Source organism: Botrytis sinoallii, assembly GCF_014898435.1.
Source record: "Botrytis sinoallii strain Bc 23 chromosome Unknown BSIN_004, whole genome shotgun sequence".
NCBI lineage: Eukaryota > Fungi > Ascomycota > Leotiomycetes > Helotiales > Sclerotiniaceae > Botrytis > Botrytis sinoallii.
In genome coordinates, this window is record NW_024066031.1 from 3,035,117 (window position 1) to 3,053,371 (window position 18,255).

Consider the following 18,255-nt stretch of genomic DNA (forward strand, 5'->3'; position numbering starts at 1 on the left):
TTAAATAGCTAAACGCTTGATAAACATACTAAACAGAACTATTCATTGATTATAACTTCATTATTATATATTGTACTAAAAAGAACAATCCACTTGTAAATACATTTATATATCACACTAATGAATTAGATTAATAAAATAGTACTAAGAAAAAGAATTGTCTTTAATAGCTTATAAAAAATAATTAGATGAACACAAAGATCATATGCAAATCTTTATAACAAGATCTAAATATAGTCACAAACATCAACATACATATAATCATACCGCTTTTCAATATTATAAATCACATTATTAAAGCAAATAGATTCCATCCAAATTTAGAAGCTCTGTGTATTTAAACTATCAAATTGTATAAGTATTTTACACTCGAGAAAGAACTTTTACTTTATAATAATTGATTTTATATACTGAATATCAAAAATCTGCGAATCTATTTGATTTGCGAAGTTCACAATTCAGTCTCCACTGCACACCCTAATGTTAAAAAGATTTACACTCTCTTGGCCAATCAATACTATTAAAAGAACATAAACAATACAATCAACCAATATATACAGAATTGTCATAAATACAAGCGTAGCTCTATATCAAGAGATCGCACTCCCGATTTCCTTTACCTGCTTCCGATCCCTACGCGAGTATGGCAATATGTTATTATGGATTACTGTAGTTTCAATAAGAATAAATATAGTTACAACAACGTATTCATTATTATCGACCAATTGACCAAACAAGCTATTTCGATATCCTATTATAAATCAATCAATTCGAGAGATCAGACCTGCTTGTACCTATACCATATATACAGATACTACAGTGCCCTAGAGACTATAATCTCTAATTATAATCCTTAATTCATATCCAAATTCTAATAAGAATTCAATAATATTTTAGAAATACAAGTCAAATTATCTATTGCTTACCACCCGCAAACTGACAATTAAATTAAGATTTATAATCAATATCTCCAATAACACTTATAATCCTTTATAAGCTATTATCAAGATAATTAATCTGAATTCCTATTAATAATAAACTACACTCAATTCACACTTTCTTATAAATCATTAGATAGTCAAACCCCGTATGAGATCTTGTATAACTACCTACCCCATAATCTCTAGGATTGGAAACCCGACCCTACCACACTTGTTGATAATTTGAATATAACCGATATTAGAGAGTATATCAAATACAATAAACTAGTATTCGATTAAACAAAAGAAAATATCTTGTATACACAAAAAAAGATATCTTGATTAGCCAACTTGCATTACCGCTTAGTCGATTTTGATATAGAAGATTATATATAGTTTAGTATAAGGGACTTTCCAATATAACAACCATCCAAAAAACTAGATTACCCTATTTAAGGGAGATTCAAAATTATTGATCGAGCCGGAGATTCCTTTCGATTGGACTTATTACTTATTATAAAAGTCCATTCTGTATTTTCACCTAGTAAGCTTTACAAAGTAGCAGATAACCTATTTCCCGAACAAATCCTCGAACCACCGCCCCCAATAAATATCACCGGTGATATCGAATAGGAAATGGAGTGTATTCTAGTTATAAAAAAAAGTACGCCGATAGCTTAAGTATAGAGTATCATGGCTGAACACTAATAACGATCTTATCTGATACTCCGCCTTTGACTTAAAAACTGCTCTACACTATCTTTATGACTTCCATCTATAAAATCCCATTTTGCCAGAACTCTCTGTGCATTTATTAGAGTGGATTCGTCTTTATAAGAATGGAAAGGATAATTATAATTTCATAAATAATAATCAATATATAAATAAAAAAGACAGAAAGAACTTCTTTAATTCATTATTATAACAAAGAAAATCCTAATTATATAAAAGACTAAAAGCGACTGGATAAAGATGAAATGTCAATAAAGAAAGTCTTTTCCCCTGTCCAGTAGGTTTAAATCAAGCTAGAAAGAAAGCCTCTACAACCATTAACAATTACAGTCAGGCGAGGCACAATAGCAAAGACTGGATAGTTTAAATCGAAATACTAGCCGAATCCCCAGCCAATAGCAATAACAAATATATACAGAACAACCACAAGCCGAAAGACAAAACAACCCTTAGTCGCAGCACACACAACCACAAGACCGAGCTGGCGCTCAATCGCACCCAACCACTCGCGAACTGCCGAAAGCTCTACTTTCATCTGAATTATAACAAGCTAATACTGTTGCTCCAATTCGTCTCCCCACACTGCAACCTCCGCCACACAACGCTTTGTGGTTTCTCGAGTAAGAATAAGAGGAAGTATTTCTTTCGAAACACAACTCTTTAGCTCCTTCCATATATCAAGCTATTTCAAGAATTAACTTTACTAAAAACTAGCCAAGTTATAACTTACCTTTACTATATTATTATATTCAGTAACAGCCGATCAGTATTGGAGAAACATCTTGTACATATCCCTATCAAACAAGTGCTTATACTTATACTTGTTAGTTAAACAAAGCAGATAGCGAAATTGACCAAACGATTATCCAGGAAGTCGATAGCAGATGCTATCTCCTTTGCTGGAAATACAATTGTGTATACAGCCAGCACAAATCCAGCTATCTTCCCAAACACATTATTCCTATTATAATATTGTCTTTTTTGGTGACCTCTTGTTTAGAGATCCCCATTCGTCGATATTAACGAAGTCAATACTTTTGTGATAAGGTATATCGAATTTATAACCAGATTGATTTTGACGTAAGACCTCCAGAATGTTTTTTTTAACTATTTTGCCATTATTTTTGAAATCACAAAAATGATATATTGCTGCAATTAACTTATCAATAAACTTCTTTTTATAATTGTTAATATAATCAATCAAGGGATTATATTCTTTCTCTAAATTCTGTCTTGGAAGATAATGGAATGGATATATCCAATAAGTATATCGAAGATTAACCCCATCTTTAGGTATATTGTTTTTGATATTTGTAATTATATTTATTAAATAAGCCGATTACAAGCCAAAGATATCAAAAGAAAGCCTTACTTATATATATCTTCGTTATTCAATCTATTTTTCTTATTATTCTCCTCCTCGCCGACAGAATCACTGCCACTCCTATTATGGCTCGACTTCTCCTTTTCTTTAATAAAATACTTATTTCGCATAATAGAAGAAACAAATGCTTTTTTCACTATAAACTATAAAGAAGTATATTAGCAAAGCAAATGCAAAAGAAAAATAAACAACTCATTACTATACATATATCCTCTCGCTACTTTAGCTACACTAGTAACAACTTGCTCTTGCTGCTATGTTTTCTTGATGATATAAAAGGCATATTAATTATTAATCAAGGAATATAAAGAAAATAAATGATCAGAAAAGATTTAAAAGAGAAAGGGAAATTCGGGCAATCTATATGCTTCAAAGGCTTTACACTATTACTAGACTACAAAACGGTTTCCTCTATTTCCTATATACCTTTCCGTTGTGAAAAAAGCAAAATTTGCGCATATGCTTGTTTACTACATTATACTACAATATAAACAACAACACTTTATTGGGATTGCTAATATATCTATGGATTAGGTAATTGTAAAGCTTGAGGGCAAGCTTTTTCGAAAGGGGGAATAGTGTTACAGATCGCACCCAATCGTAGTTGCGATTGCTCATGTGTGTGTTTGCGCATGTGCACAATCATGTATATATAGCTAATATATAGGAGTGCTCTACAAGCACTTTGCTCCCAATTCTGTAGTTGTAGATTCTAAGGATAAATTGTACCCTGCTCTCGCAGTTCTTCTAAGGCAAAGTGTCACAATAAATACCTCAACTATTAATTTATAAGTATTTGCAATATTATTGAGATCAATCGTTATTGAAAAACTATTACAAACATCTATTGAGGTAAAGAATATTCTAAAAACCCCTCCAGAACCGTTTATATTAATAAGATATTGATTAATGAAATGGTTATTATCATTATTATTATTATTATTTCGATTATCTTCTTATTCAATATCAATGACAAACTGATTATATTGTTTTGTAAAGCTCTTGTTGTTGAGATTGCTGTACTTGGTATGGTAATTTGTTTTAAATTGGTCTTTCTCTTTTTATATATGCTTGTAGTATTTATAGCCTTTCTTTTGCAACCAGGGAAATAATAATCGTTCTTGTTTTTATCAATTGGTGTAGAGAAGGATTATCGATCGGTATATTTATTATAAGGTTTTCGAGAGGAAGAGCCTGAAGATATACTATTATAGAAACATCGATCTGTAAGGAATATCTTAGGTAGAGGGTATGGTTTTGGAAATGTTTTTGATAAGAGTCGATAATCTGTTTAATCTGGTTAATAAGTTTTGCAATAATTGGATGAGGGTTGCATATCATAAAATAACATTTCGGAATACCATTATATGTAGATAAAATCTTAATATAGTATGATTGAGAATTGTACATTGTCCTGGGAATAGTATGCTAAAGGAAGCATAAATCTGTAATCATTATATTAAATACTTTTTGAGGCTTTGTGGATGGGTTTTTCTCGATATAATTCTTGAAAGTAATATTATTCCACTTGAGAAATATATTCTGTTGATATTCAGGTCCTTCAAAATTATTGATTATTATATTACACAAGCCTTAATACGAATCAGGAAGACTACTAAGATTTGCCTGATAGTAGTCTCTAGCCGCACCTGCAAGTATGATTAGAAAGATTATTATAGTTATTTTTATTGATATAAATACCCTGCGATAATACTCCCCGAATATAAAGATTTTCAAATCAAAAAAATCATCGATACCTTTATATCTGTTATCATCCCTATAGATTTTCAAAAAATTAATAAGACAATGGCTTTGATTACATTGATCATCATCCTTGCGATTGGAACAATCAGAATGATTCCTATCCCTATTATCTTTATTACTGTCTTTATTGCTATTACTACTGCTTCTATTATTATTGCTATCTCGATCGCCACTCCAATTATTATTATTATTCAAATTATCACTATTATTAGGTAATCCTACAAAAGTATCAACCAATGGAATTCTAAAGTCTGGTTCTGATACTAATAAAGGTGTACATGGGATTTGTATATCCCCAGATTGGAATAAAGCTGGTTCTCTATACATATCAAAAGGAATAATCGAATCACTTATAACTTTGCCGGGTTTTGGCAAAGTTAGGTAACCAGTTAAAGTACTATTCTGAGGTTCAACGAAAGGTTCGGCTTGTGGTCTCGGACCGAGTCCAATAGGAAGGTAGGCCTATTTCGTAAATACAAATGGTTATATCTCATTAATTTAGTATTCCAGAAACTGATCCGCAGTTTAATCGTAATATTCTTTGTGGAGAAATACTTTCATTAAAGTATTATCGAGATTTGCATTTATATTGATATAAACTCTATAATGTTGTAAGACCTTGCAAAAGTTATATAATATCAATTTATCAATATTTTTGAGTAGGGTTTGTCGAATGAGTTCGAAATCGAATGTAATTGTATTCTGAAGAGATGTGTTGGTGATTCTTGTATTCGAGTATATAGCTATTCGAAAAAGAAAGTATCTATTGATCTAGTGTTTTGTTCCTATCTTGAATGTATATCCTTTATAGAATTATCTAGTTTTATTGAGATCTTTTGGAAAGAAATAATTTTGAGATTTTCTTTTAAACTTTAAATCCTTAGTAGTTTTCTAAATTTTTCTTTCTTCAGTTATTGTTTTGTTAGGAATATAGGGATTGAAAGGAGTAGGAGGATGAGGAGGAGTATTGGTTATATTTTTGTAGAGAGAAGTCTTGAATTCCTGTTGTAGAGGATCGGTGTTGTTAGTTGTTGTGTTGATAAATCCTTTTATGCTGGTGGATTGATCGGATGGAATAGGTTTCTTGTCAGTATCGGGTTTCTTGCTAGCTTGCTTAGAGCTAGTGCTAGCGCTTCTCCGGGATGTTATAATGCTGATAACGGGAAATAAAAGAAGTAAAAGTGAGAAGGTATTTCGAATAAGTAAGTTAAGTAATTTGTGATATTACTAATTAGTGTTGGTTCAATAATGAGATCAGAAATACGGAAGATGTGATTCCTATTATCATTAGTAGGCCCCTAAATGTCTGTATTGTATTCTGTCTAAAGAGCTAGCTAATGAGGGGAAGTAGTAGGCCTTATATAGGCACTACTGAAAGAGCTAGTCTCCTTCGCATTCGCCTAAATACCTTTGATACAGTAGCCACTATATTGAAGTCATTCTTTTGAAGTGAATTCCCTTGTTCACACAATAATAATAATAAGCGTTATATTTATAATATTGAATCTCTTCTAAGCTTTAAAGAATCAAAAAAATACCAGTAATAATTAAATTTAATAAAAAGAAGCTATAGGGAAAGTAAAAAGAATATTTGTAAAAGTGAAAAGCTAGAAATATATGTAATTGAAAGGCAAAAATGATATTTAAAAAACTAGAAGTCGAAAAAAAGAAAGATAGGAAAAAGTATTAGATTTTCTATACTTTAAAAATGCTTTATAAAACTTCTGATTTTTTAAAGGTATTGAAGAATAGACAAAATGAAATGGTTATACAAATTCAATTGAATATCGAAATACGATAATCCTAGTATGTGGATTCAAATGAAAATCTGATTTTAATTAATTTTATTTAGAAAAGTATTGAAGACAAAAAACCTTATTCAAAACAATGATAATCCTGTATTAGAATCTGAATCAGATGATTTCAAAACAGATTTTGAGGGTTGGGAAGTTGATATTAATGAAAAAGAGAAAAAGAAAAAGGAGGAATCTGATAATAAAAAAAAGAATAATGAAGTTAGAAAGCTTAAAAAGATTAACTTGAAAAATTTGAATATCAATTAAGAATTAAAACAAGTATAAAAATGTAATGTTTATTGATTCTATAAATACTAATATATAAATTTAAACAATTAGATTTTCTGGGATTTTGATTTGAATTAAAGCTTGAAAAGCTAGTGTAAAGTAGTTTATAATTAATTTAAAAAGTCTAAACGAAAAAATTAATAAAGAATCTTTGGATTTTTTATAGGTAAAAGATTTGTTTGAATAGATTTATTTTGATTTTTTTTTATTAGTTATTTCTTTTTAGCTATTTCTTATTTATTATTCTTTACTTATTATTATATTAAATTATTAATATATTAATAGAGTATATTTGTATTCTAATAAACTCTCTTATAAAATATTCAGTCATCGATAATGTGCTGTTTGAAGAAATTTTGCTTTTTGGAGCTTTGATATTTTGAAGCTAAAGGGAGAAAGTAATATTAAGCTTTCTGGATCTAAAGAATAATGGATCTTTAATAAAAACTATAATTCAAAAAGATATGGATTTTGGATTTCTAAAAATGAGATGAAATATAAGCAAGCTTGGAATCTATTTTATTATATAAAATAAAAAAAAAATCTCTTTTAATTTCTTAAAGAATTTGAAGAAATACCAAAAGCTATAGCAAAAATAATAATAAATAAAGAAACCCTAATGATTATTTTCTATTCTAATTATATATACTTATCAAATTCTATTTCAATATAATATTGCTTTTCTTTTTCTTACACTTTTCGAATTTTTTTCATTTTGTAATAATCTTTTTCACATAGTCTTTACAATTCCTTATTGAAAGTAATCTATAGATTGTAACAAAATAGAATCTAATTTGTTACTGCTTGAATTTATTATTGTATCATTTATAGTACTTAAAACATAATTAATAATATAATCAAATTGAATTTCGAATAAATCTTTTTCGAAGCTATTTTGTTGAATAAAGTTATGTAAAATATACAAAGCATAAACTATATATATTTGAATTGTATATAAGTATTTTTGTTATTATATTAAAAATAGAAAGCGCATTTTAAGTATTCCAAAAATTCTTTTAATCTTATTTTATAAAAAAAAGTATCAAAGATTGAAAAGCTCTTTTAGTATTTTGGGTATCTTATTGGATCCCAATTACTTTTATAGATAATATCTTACCCCTTTGAATAGAATAAGAATCTGCCCAGTATTTACATATCCTACATCACCTAAATAATAATAACCTTCTGGAATTTGTAAACCTTTTGAAATCAAAGCATCTGAAAGTACTTTTTGATTATTCACAAAACCTTCCCAACCGATTAATATATAGCAGAATTGTAAATTGAAAATAACTACTACAAGAATATTCTATACAGTATACCCTTTTCGATTAAAATAAGCAGATCGATCTTCGAAAGGTACCATTGCTGAAATAAAGATACCATCAAGAGCTCCTAGGCAATTCGCAAAATATATACGATATTTTTCATTTTCTATTACTCGAAAAAAAGCGAATTATATAGTTGAATCCGGTAGCTTTACTATTAATAAATATAATATCATTATAGCATCTAAAACTTAATAAAATCATCTTAAAGCATATTAAAATAAACTAATAAATAGATTTATATAAAGTGTTTTTTGTATCTATAAATTGTTTTTTCAAAATAAAAAAAGGCTTTAGCTATACTACATATAATTCTACACTAGCCTACAATATAAAGAAATACATATAGTTTTTGATTAATTAAAGCATATTGAGAGTATTGTAGCTTTGTTTTTTTGTGACAAAATTCAATCAAAAGTCGAAAAGTGTATAGAGGTATATATAGTTGTTCTTAACAACATTGAGGGTATTTAGAATCAAAAAGAGATTGTATTTTAAATTCACTAGGAATACCAGTTCTTTTTTTCGAAATTGGAATACAATAAAAAGAGCCAATAATAGCAGCTAAATTATAAATCAAGATAGAAATAAACTATTCAGAATTATTAATCTTATTATTGTTTATTATAAATAAGAAAAAGACAGTTTACAATCTAAATTATTAATAGAATCTAAAACTATAATAGAAAGAATATTGAAGAATCTACTTTTAAACTAAGCTATATATATTCTAGTATATAGGGAATAAAAATGTAAAGTAATCTAAATCGAAATTAAAGACGATTTGAAGAAAAATAAAGATACTCTATAAATTTAGATATTTGAAATATTAATATTATTATAATACTATATGGATATAGGGTGAAAGGCTTATAAGAGTCTATAAAAACACGGATTATTTATCAGATTAAAAATGAGGACTACTTTTTCTAATTCTTGTTTTCAATTTGTATTCTTGTTTTTCTATATAAATTTAATGAAAAATGTGGATTATTTAATATCATTTTTAACCTTACCATGGAAAAGAACGATCACCGCGGAGGAAGTGGAAAAACATGTAATAGGAGTCAGGAGCACGTCACCCGGAGTCGATCGGGCAACCGTTCGCCTCCTCAAGGCGTGCTGGTCTAATACGAAGAGTATAATACATGAGATTTTCGCGGCCTGCCTCAGGCTCAGCTACTACCCTGACGAGTGGAAACTTGCTGAAGTAGTCATGCTGCCCAAGGTTAATAAAAAGGACAGGATATCCCCGAGATTGTGAAGGCTGATTGTATTGATATTGTGTATTGAAAAAGGACTAAAAAGATACATCGCCAGTCAAATTACATGAACAGCTATAAAATACAACATTATCAGCTTTCAGTATTGTAGAACGCTACCGAAAAGAGCTGGTATTGATTTTATAGCTGCCTTTACTCATAATGCTGAGCGTATTTTAGTAGTTGGCAAAGTGGTTATACTAATAACAATAGATATATAAGGTGTTTATGATGTATTCCTTAAAAGATAACTTTTACAATATATAAAAAAACAGGGTTGGCCTATAGCGTTCTTGCGATTTATTGATTTATTTCTGACTGGAAGATATGTGTGTGTAAAGCTTGAGGGGATTATAATACAGGATTTCCTGGTTGTATGTGATACCCTCCAGAAATCACTATTTTCCTTTATTCTGTATACCCTCTATTTTGCTAAGCTTTTCAATCAAGATAGAGTATAGTGCTTTGGATATATTGATAATATAGTTATATATTATATATCTAAGGATTTATTTATGAATATATATATGCTCTGCCGAATTGTTCGATGCATTCTATAATAGAAAGATCAGAATAAGGTTTTTTTCGCTTTGGAAAAGTTTGAGCTATTTTATATATCAAGGAAGTATGAAATTGCAAACCCGGTTATAAGAATAAATTGGGATCTAGTTATTACGCCGATCCCTTTAGGGCTTATCAACGGAGTATAATCGACTTTATGCTGGCTTGGCGTCTTTTTTGATCGGTGCTTAATGTTTTTATAATATGTCAAAACGTGTATTGCGAAAGCTATGTGTGTTGTATTCTATATTCAATTAATAGTTTATATAGCCTACAGACTATTTACAATTTGCTTGTAAAAAGCGATCATTACTTGTATATTCTTTATCGCTCTTTTCGGCTCTAAAATATGGTTTGATGAGCTATATAAATAATGCTCAAATGCAGGCTATATTCTGGTTGGCATTGGGATTAAGAAATATATTGATCTAGTTAGCAAGATGATTTATAATGCGGTACAGGGAGTTTTATTTGTTTATAAGACGACCCCGACGATTGCACTTTTTGTAGAAACTGGTTTCCCAGCTGGAATTGTTGTATTAGAGTAAGCCAGACTGAGGTTTGCGTTTCGGCTTTAGACAATGGATATACAATACCTACTTGTAAACCAATTGAAGCTGTGTATTAGAAAGAGAGGATGAGGTATAAATATTTTAAAAGATCTCAATACAAAACTGCAAAAAATAGGATAGGCAATCTCTGCCATCAAATGCCCCAGATTTTTACAGTCTTACTTCTTTCTCAAATACCATACCGATTCAATAAATGGTATAGATAAAGAGAACGCTGCAAAAGTATTCAAGAAATAATGGGACTTAATTTTCTAAGAAAACTATTCTGTGTTTTCAAACGAGTCTAAATAATATAATAAATATAATTATCATATAGGATACGGCTTTGCAATTTACTACGACAAATAATAGATCAATATCGGCTATGGTTGTGTATACGAATAGTCGTATGTTTTTGACATTAAGGCGATTAGCGCATAGCGAGGATTAGAATACCTTCTAAGTATTATTGATTGTTTTTACTAGAAACAAATATAATTATGTATTGATAATATCTTAGTAATTTAAGAAATACAAAAAAACGCCGTTGCCTCCTCTCAATAGGTATACTATAAGTATCATCAAGTAATACAATATTACAATATTATAATTAAGTGGTCCTCTGAGTATATTGAAATTAAAAGTAACAAGGCAGCCGATTGCTTTACTGATTAAGACACAACTAGGCCACTTGACCCTAGCCCATCCTACCTCCCTATAATTAACAGCTCCCATTCTATCCTACATACCAAATATCAATACTCCGAAAACAGATAATAAAAGGAAAAAAGGAGCCTGATCTTTGAAATGTATAATATATGGAAACTAGTATATAATACCTTGGAATCGGAAAGCTTTAAGCTCCCTCGCAGGATATTATATAGACTTATAGTGATATGGATCGGATATGGTGACTTTGTAGTTTATTATATTAGATTCAATTACGAAAATAGTATGAATATTTGTATATACAGAATTAAAAAAAGCATATTACATTTCTTTCAATATTCAATCAATAATCGGATATACAGCGATTGGTCACTTATACCAAATCGATTTCGATTTGAATGGAACACAATAGCATATATTAACTGCGTTCTGCGAATACAATATAGCTTTATTGATCTTCTCGCTAAATCCAGATTCTATACTAGGATATACTCAAATTATACGAAACTATACGAATTCCAACCTACTTCAATACCCCAAGGATAAGCTTTTTATTCTAATCAATCTAAGATTTGCACCGAACAGTTATAAGCATTCCAAACGCTCTCCCGATTAATAATAATCAATCTGATTATTCGCTGATACCCGGATAATATACAAAACAAGACCCTCTAAAACAGAACCACAAACCCTTAGACAGAACAGTTGCAAGATCGCTATGAGTAATACTGAGTAGGGGAATACTAGAGGCAATAAGCCCCTAATTAGCTAACATTACACTACTATGAGCAGCTGGAACGCTAGCGGCCTGTAGGCCCGCTCCTTAGTACATCTAGAATACCCCTTGGGAGGTCAGATAATAGACGCTAATCACTATAAATAAATAAATAAATAAATAATATCATTTTAAAGTAATCCATCTTTTCTTTATCTCGAAATACATTAAATTCATTGAAATACAAATTATTTGATAGAATCTGTAATTTGATATCCAAACATGAATTCAAAATCCGCTTTCAAAAAGAGCGGAATATTCAGCGGATCCAGTGCGGATTTGTACATCCAAACTAGCCCTTAGGGGTCTCTTCAACCCAGTCTATCACGTGCCATCACTGTATCAATCAAGACCCCGCCCGTATCTTTACACTGGAGCTTATCAATCAGTTCTCTTCATTCGACTCTTCAATATATCAAGACTGTCCATTGGTGATAACACGTCAGTTTCCCATATCGATACGAACTTTGGGTTAATTCCTCTTATCAATTATCGTTAACTGTTGCTGATAGCTTGACGAGACAAACAGCAAGCATGAGTATCCCAGCGCTTCTCCAGGAGCATATTCCTGACCTGAGCTATTACGAATCAGTCTACAAAAATCTTCATCAAAATCCCGGGCTGTCACTCCAAGAGTATCTAGCCTCGGAAACTGCTGCAAAGGAACTCCGAAAGCTCCCCGATTTTGAAGTCCGTACAAACATCGGAGGCACTGGCCTCATTGGAATTCTGAAGAACTCTTCTGGACCTACTGTTCTCCTTCGTGCAGATATTGATGCATTACCCGTCAAGGAATTGACTGGTCTACCATATGCTAGCACAAAAAGAGAAGTTGATGGTGCAGATGGCATTGAAAAGGATGTAATGCACGCTTGCGGACATGATATGCATATAGCATGTATGTTAGCCGCTGCAGAAACATTATCAAAAGCAAAGTCCACTTGGAAAGGTACATTGGTGATATTGTTCCAACCAAATGAGGAGCGAGGCGCAGGAGCGAAAGCTATGATAGAAGATGGATTGTATGATCCTGAAAGGCACGCGTGTCCTATTCCGGATGTGGTATTAGGACAGCATGTAATGCCACTTGCAGCCGGACAAGTGGGAACGCGAACAGGAATCTCTGGATCTGCTGCAGATAGTTTCCGAGTGACGGTTTATGGAAAGGGTGGTCATGCATCACAGCCTCATATGACGATTGATCCAGTCTTTATGGCTGCTAATATTGTGGTACGATTGCAAGGAATCATCAGCAGAGAAGTAAACCCCCAAGACTCGGCTGTAATAACAGTAGGGAGCGTTGTTGCGGGCATGACGGAGAACATTATTGCGGATGAAGCTGTGTTAAAGATTAATGTGAGGAATTTTAATCCTGAGACAAGGCAAAAGGTTTTGAAATCGATCAGAAGAATCGTGAAAGCAGAATGCGATGCTTCAAACGCTACGAAGGAACCCCTGTTCGAACCGACGAGCAGCTTCCCCTTCTTGGTCAATGATGATATCACCACACAAAAGCTATCAGATACTTTCGATGTTGTGTTTGGGGAAAATCATAATCGGAATTGCGCACCTTTGGGTGGATCCGAAGATTTTGGGACCTTGGCAACAGAGGCACCGAACAAAGAGGGTGGAAAAGGTGTACCTTCCTGTTATTGGCTCTTTGGTGGTACAGATCCTGAAGTCATCAGGAAAGCTAAGGAAGCGGGAAGGATGGAAGATGTCCCAATCAATCATAGTCCATTGTTCGCGCCGGTTATACAGCCAACACTAAAGACTGGTGTGGAAGCTTTGGTTGCAGGCGCGCTGACATTTCTGAAAAGTTGAGAAGGGCGTCTTTAGAAACGTCTAAAGATGTACGTTAAGATTAAATAGAATACCGTGATAAGTCAAGTACACCAGATTTGCATTGTGAATGAAGGTTGACTTTCGAAATTTATCGACTTGCCAATCAGCCAGCTCCACTTTTTCACCAATAAAGCGACGGTGACATTAAGGAAGAGGACTGTCCTTTATATATCTAAGATAGACACATTCCTTCGAGAGTATGAAGTGAGTTGGCGCAGTGGTAGCAACTCCGGTTGGGACCCACATATGCTCCCCAGGCTTTGCCTGGTAGGTCGTGTGTTGCGTTTCCTGGCGCACTCAGTATACGATCCCCTTACTACCATGCCTTATGGCGGGTTCATATTCTTTTATTCTTTTTACCATTTGTTCAATTTTTTTCTTCCACCTTCTTTTGGACATCTCAGACTTCCACGGTCATGGTGGGTGCTGTATTGGAGAAGTAATTTGTGGAGCATTCTGTGTGTTTTGCAGGTTTGAAGATATTCACTCTCCTTAAATTGATTAAATCAGGCGAAGGTCTTGTACAGAATTATCATCCACAGGAACTTTCGGGTCATGTCTTTGTCTTCACCCTTGCAACCGCCGTTGCATCCCAAAGTACTATCGAACTGACAACATTCAATTACTTGTATCATGACAACCGACTCACCATCTTTCAAGTGGCGCGCTCAAGCAAGCTTGGACACTCTTACTTTGGCTCCTCAGGACGTGCAAAGCATTTTAAAGCCTCAGATAGAGGCAGGAGATGCATCTGTTTTAGAGTACATCCTTAACGTGGAGATCCCAAGATTTAGGAGTTTATACACGACCTCTGGTAAGTTTTGTTCAAATTCCTGATATCAGATAGTCTGGACTGCAGTCGAACAACCAAAATTCTTAGAGAATTCAACATCTTTGAGATATCGAGGTCCTTCAATGTATCAAATGGAGTTTGAGTAATGGCATTATCGAAATCTCGAAACCGAATTCTTACATTGCGGTCTAGACTATTGGAAACCTAATTGTTATTTACATCCAAAGCTACCTATGGCATCTAACAAATTACCAGTTGATGGCACACGACCGAAACCACCGTTTTTCGATAAAGCTCCGCCCGAGGATATCCTTCAATTCTTCCAATCCTTCACTTCCGCAAACGACAAGCAGCCGCCGCCGACTACGGCTAAAGCTCGAACCAAGATATTCGACCTCGTCAAACCCAAACAAACTTTCAACAGAGTCCAGAAGCAGAAGAGGGCAAAGCTAGCGAGAGCTCCTAGTATCAAAAGCTACATTATCCTATTGAAAAGTCGAGAGAATGAAGGATTTTCGTTAGGCAGTGACGGTCAGCCGCCATTCGTACGCTTGCCTGTCGCACTTCTTCTCAATTCCTCCACTACTTTCAAGCATCTCGTGGAAGCCAAGCGCCAGAGACTCCTCGATGACAGATGGGACGGAGTCTGTTACAATCCAAGAACCACCCAGCTTAAAAAGGCATATCTTACCGAATTCACCGTATATATCGACGCTCTGATTGAGGGCACTTGGGCGAAACAGAAAGTGGGTTATGCCGAATTAGCAGCATTAGGGAAGGAGATAATCTGGGATCTTATCGTAATGTGGAGCAACATCGTGAAGGGAGGGTCAGACTCCGGCCAAGGTGAAGAGGATAAAGGAGTGGGCGAAGAAGATTTGATTAATCTCGCTATTCTGGGCAAATTCCTAGACGTCGAAGAGGAGTTTTTCGAAAGGTTGAAGAAGGTTGAACACGGGAGAGTGCAATGATGTCAAGGAACATCAATGAGGAGATATAGACCTAAACTCTCTAGCTACCTATAATATATGAGGAATAGAACATCGAACGGATAGTTCTTACCATTGCATTTGCATCTTTGAACATATTCTAGCATTGCCATCTGCGATTCACCGTGGAACTTCAGGTTGCGTTACACTAGAAGCTCTCAATGACTTGAGACACCAACTCCACTGTGAATAATATACTGCCTCCAAACATTGAAAGCCTTTGATTGTTTGACTTAAGCACGGATTATCAGAAACTCCGATTCGGAATGCTGTCGGTTTGATCTTCTGGCAGAAATCATTTCATTGGTCGAGTCTCAATAAGGTAAGGTGCTCCATACAAGGAAAATCCGTTACCGCATCCCATTTCTATTTTGCTTCCAAGAGAGTTTGCGATATCGTTGAGTATCCTCTCTATATCTGTTGTTGGGCAACATGTCTACAGTTCTTCTACTCGCTTAATGAAGCGAGGGACAAGCACTTTGATTGCCTGATCTTGCGGGAAAAGGATCCTCCAGTCTCTTCTGCATCGTCAGCCTAACTCATGTTTCTATTCCTCGATATAAATCATCCAAAACGTCATTGATACGCTAATGAAGATCAATCGTTGAGGATTAGATAACAAGTGGATAGGAATAGTTAGCATTGGTGAATGTAACCCTATAAAGAAAATGCACCACACTTCCGGCTTGCAAACACAAAATTTTATTTTATTTTACAGAATTCAAGACTCAAGCGCCAATTAAGTTTTTCAGTTTGGTAAACTTTTCTTGATTCTTAATGGGCAGCTCAGATACGCAAGAATCGAGATCAGGTCATAGAGATGGACATCTAATTGAAGTATCAATATCCCCCACACTCTTAAAATGACGCGCGTTAATCTGAATTGCCGTGTGGTGGAGATTATTTATCCTGAAAACCCTCGAACTATGCTTGTTGATCTAGACGAATCGATGATGGGTTTTCATGGAGGTCCGTTGGGGTTTCGAGCTGTGGTGTCGGTCAGTCGTGTAACATGTGAAATTCCTCAGCAAAAATTGCTAAGATCACTACTACTACAAAAAAATGCTCAAAAGGTCCAAACATCTCCACAATCTGGCGCAATCTGAAGATCTGTCAAGGACGAAACTTAACAAGCATGTACTTATCAAATCATGGGTATTCATTGGAGTATAGAGTTTTGGATAAAGTCATGTTCTTATCGGTTCGATTTTGCCGTTCTTTTATTGTTTCATGTATATTTGCCGTCCGAGAATTATTTCGGACAACATACCTCAAGTCACTGCATCTAGCGATTTTACTGGTCACAATTTCCCCTTGGACCTTCAAGATTATCCCGCATACAAACCGTACATGTGCCTGAATTACGATTGGGTAAAAATATCGTGGGGGTGATTGAAAAGAGTGCTAAAGCCTGGATGGAAGTAAGCCGCAGGGGTTAGCGACAGGACAAAAACCACCTTGGTAAGTAAGGATTTTCCGGAGACAACTTCAATTCGGTAGGTAGCAGAATATATTGATTTGAGATGATAAGGCACTACATATTGAGGTCCTTTCGAAGATCCGGCACTCAGCATTATAAAGTTATTTCATTCTCCCGTTCTCTACAAGTTATTTACTTAGCGTTTGGCGACAAGAACCCCACGATTCATTCCTTTACATTCTACAGGCCTTAAGTTTTATTCTAGTTCTCATATTACATTTGCAGTGTAAGAAGATTTCATTCCTTATTTACTTTCATGAATGTTTACTGATATTCCTAGGCAATTATTTTACTGTTTCCGAAAGTTTTCTTCATACCTATACATTCAGAATCTAACACGAGATCACCAAAAGACACAATGCAATTCTCAATCCTTACCCTCGTTCCTCTCCTCACTCTTGCGACAGCCGCTCCAACCACCACTAGAAGTAGAGCAAGCCTCGTTCAAACCTGTGTAAAGGCCGACCTCGGTAAACCATGCAATGCTGGTTTCATTAGTGGCGTCGCAGCAATTGGCCTTTGTACTTCTACTGTCATTAACGTGGAAAGTGGCGTTTTTGCCTGCTCTGTTGAGACAACAAGCACAGCGACCTCTCCTAGAGCATCCACCTCAGTCTATGGTGATGCAGCGACGGACAAAGGAAAGCATTTGAAGGACTTGAGAAGGATTGTTGAAAGAGGTATCCTGTTGTTTTGAAGTCAGATGGAGCGAAAGGGGTTGAATCGTGAAGGAAGATAAAAGGGACGGAAATGATATATGCTGGACAAATCTTGGATCGGATCTTTTGTTTCTTACACTCTTTAAGTAAAGTTATTCTCTTCAATTGACGGGATATAAAAGTGGCATACAGTGGGATGTGAATGAGTATAAAGCGCTATGAACAAGTGACAAGTCATCACTTGACTATGAACCAAACGCTAGAATGTACTTACCATTGACTGTTTTTATTTTTCGTTGTTAAGCACTCCTTTAGCTATGAGATGGATATCACTGTATTTTAGCCAGATACACGCAGGCGTCTTTCCACATGGATCAATTCAACCTTTTGAAACATTCAAGTCATTTGGAACATTGCAACCATTAGGGACAATAAAACCATTGGTGGAATCGAACCTGT

General features: G+C 33.9%; 3 protein-coding genes across 3 annotated transcripts; all 3 read left to right on the plus strand.

Annotated features, from left to right (window-relative positions):
• Positions 1-12,564: 12,564 nt before the first annotated feature.
• On the plus strand, positions 12,565-13,854 carry EAF02_003278 (uncharacterized protein; the record flags this gene model as incomplete). Its single annotated transcript, XM_038899326.1, has 1 exon — positions 12,565-13,854. The coding sequence occupies one exon, from the start codon at positions 12,565-12,567 to the stop codon at positions 13,852-13,854; it is 1,290 nt and encodes a 429-aa protein (XP_038761614.1).
• Positions 13,855-14,508: 654 nt separating this feature from the next.
• Positions 14,509-15,639, plus strand: EAF02_003279 (uncharacterized protein; the record flags this gene model as incomplete). Its single annotated transcript, XM_038899327.1, has 2 exons — positions 14,509-14,689; positions 14,924-15,639. The coding sequence occupies 2 exons, from the start codon at positions 14,509-14,511 to the stop codon at positions 15,637-15,639; spliced, it is 897 nt and encodes a 298-aa protein (XP_038761615.1).
• A 1,856-nt stretch (positions 15,640-17,495) lies between these two features.
• On the plus strand, positions 17,496-17,834 carry EAF02_003280 (uncharacterized protein; the record flags this gene model as incomplete). Its single annotated transcript, XM_038899328.1, has 1 exon — positions 17,496-17,834. The coding sequence occupies one exon, from the start codon at positions 17,496-17,498 to the stop codon at positions 17,832-17,834; it is 339 nt and encodes a 112-aa protein (XP_038761616.1).
• Between the last annotated feature and the right edge of the window lie 421 nt (positions 17,835-18,255).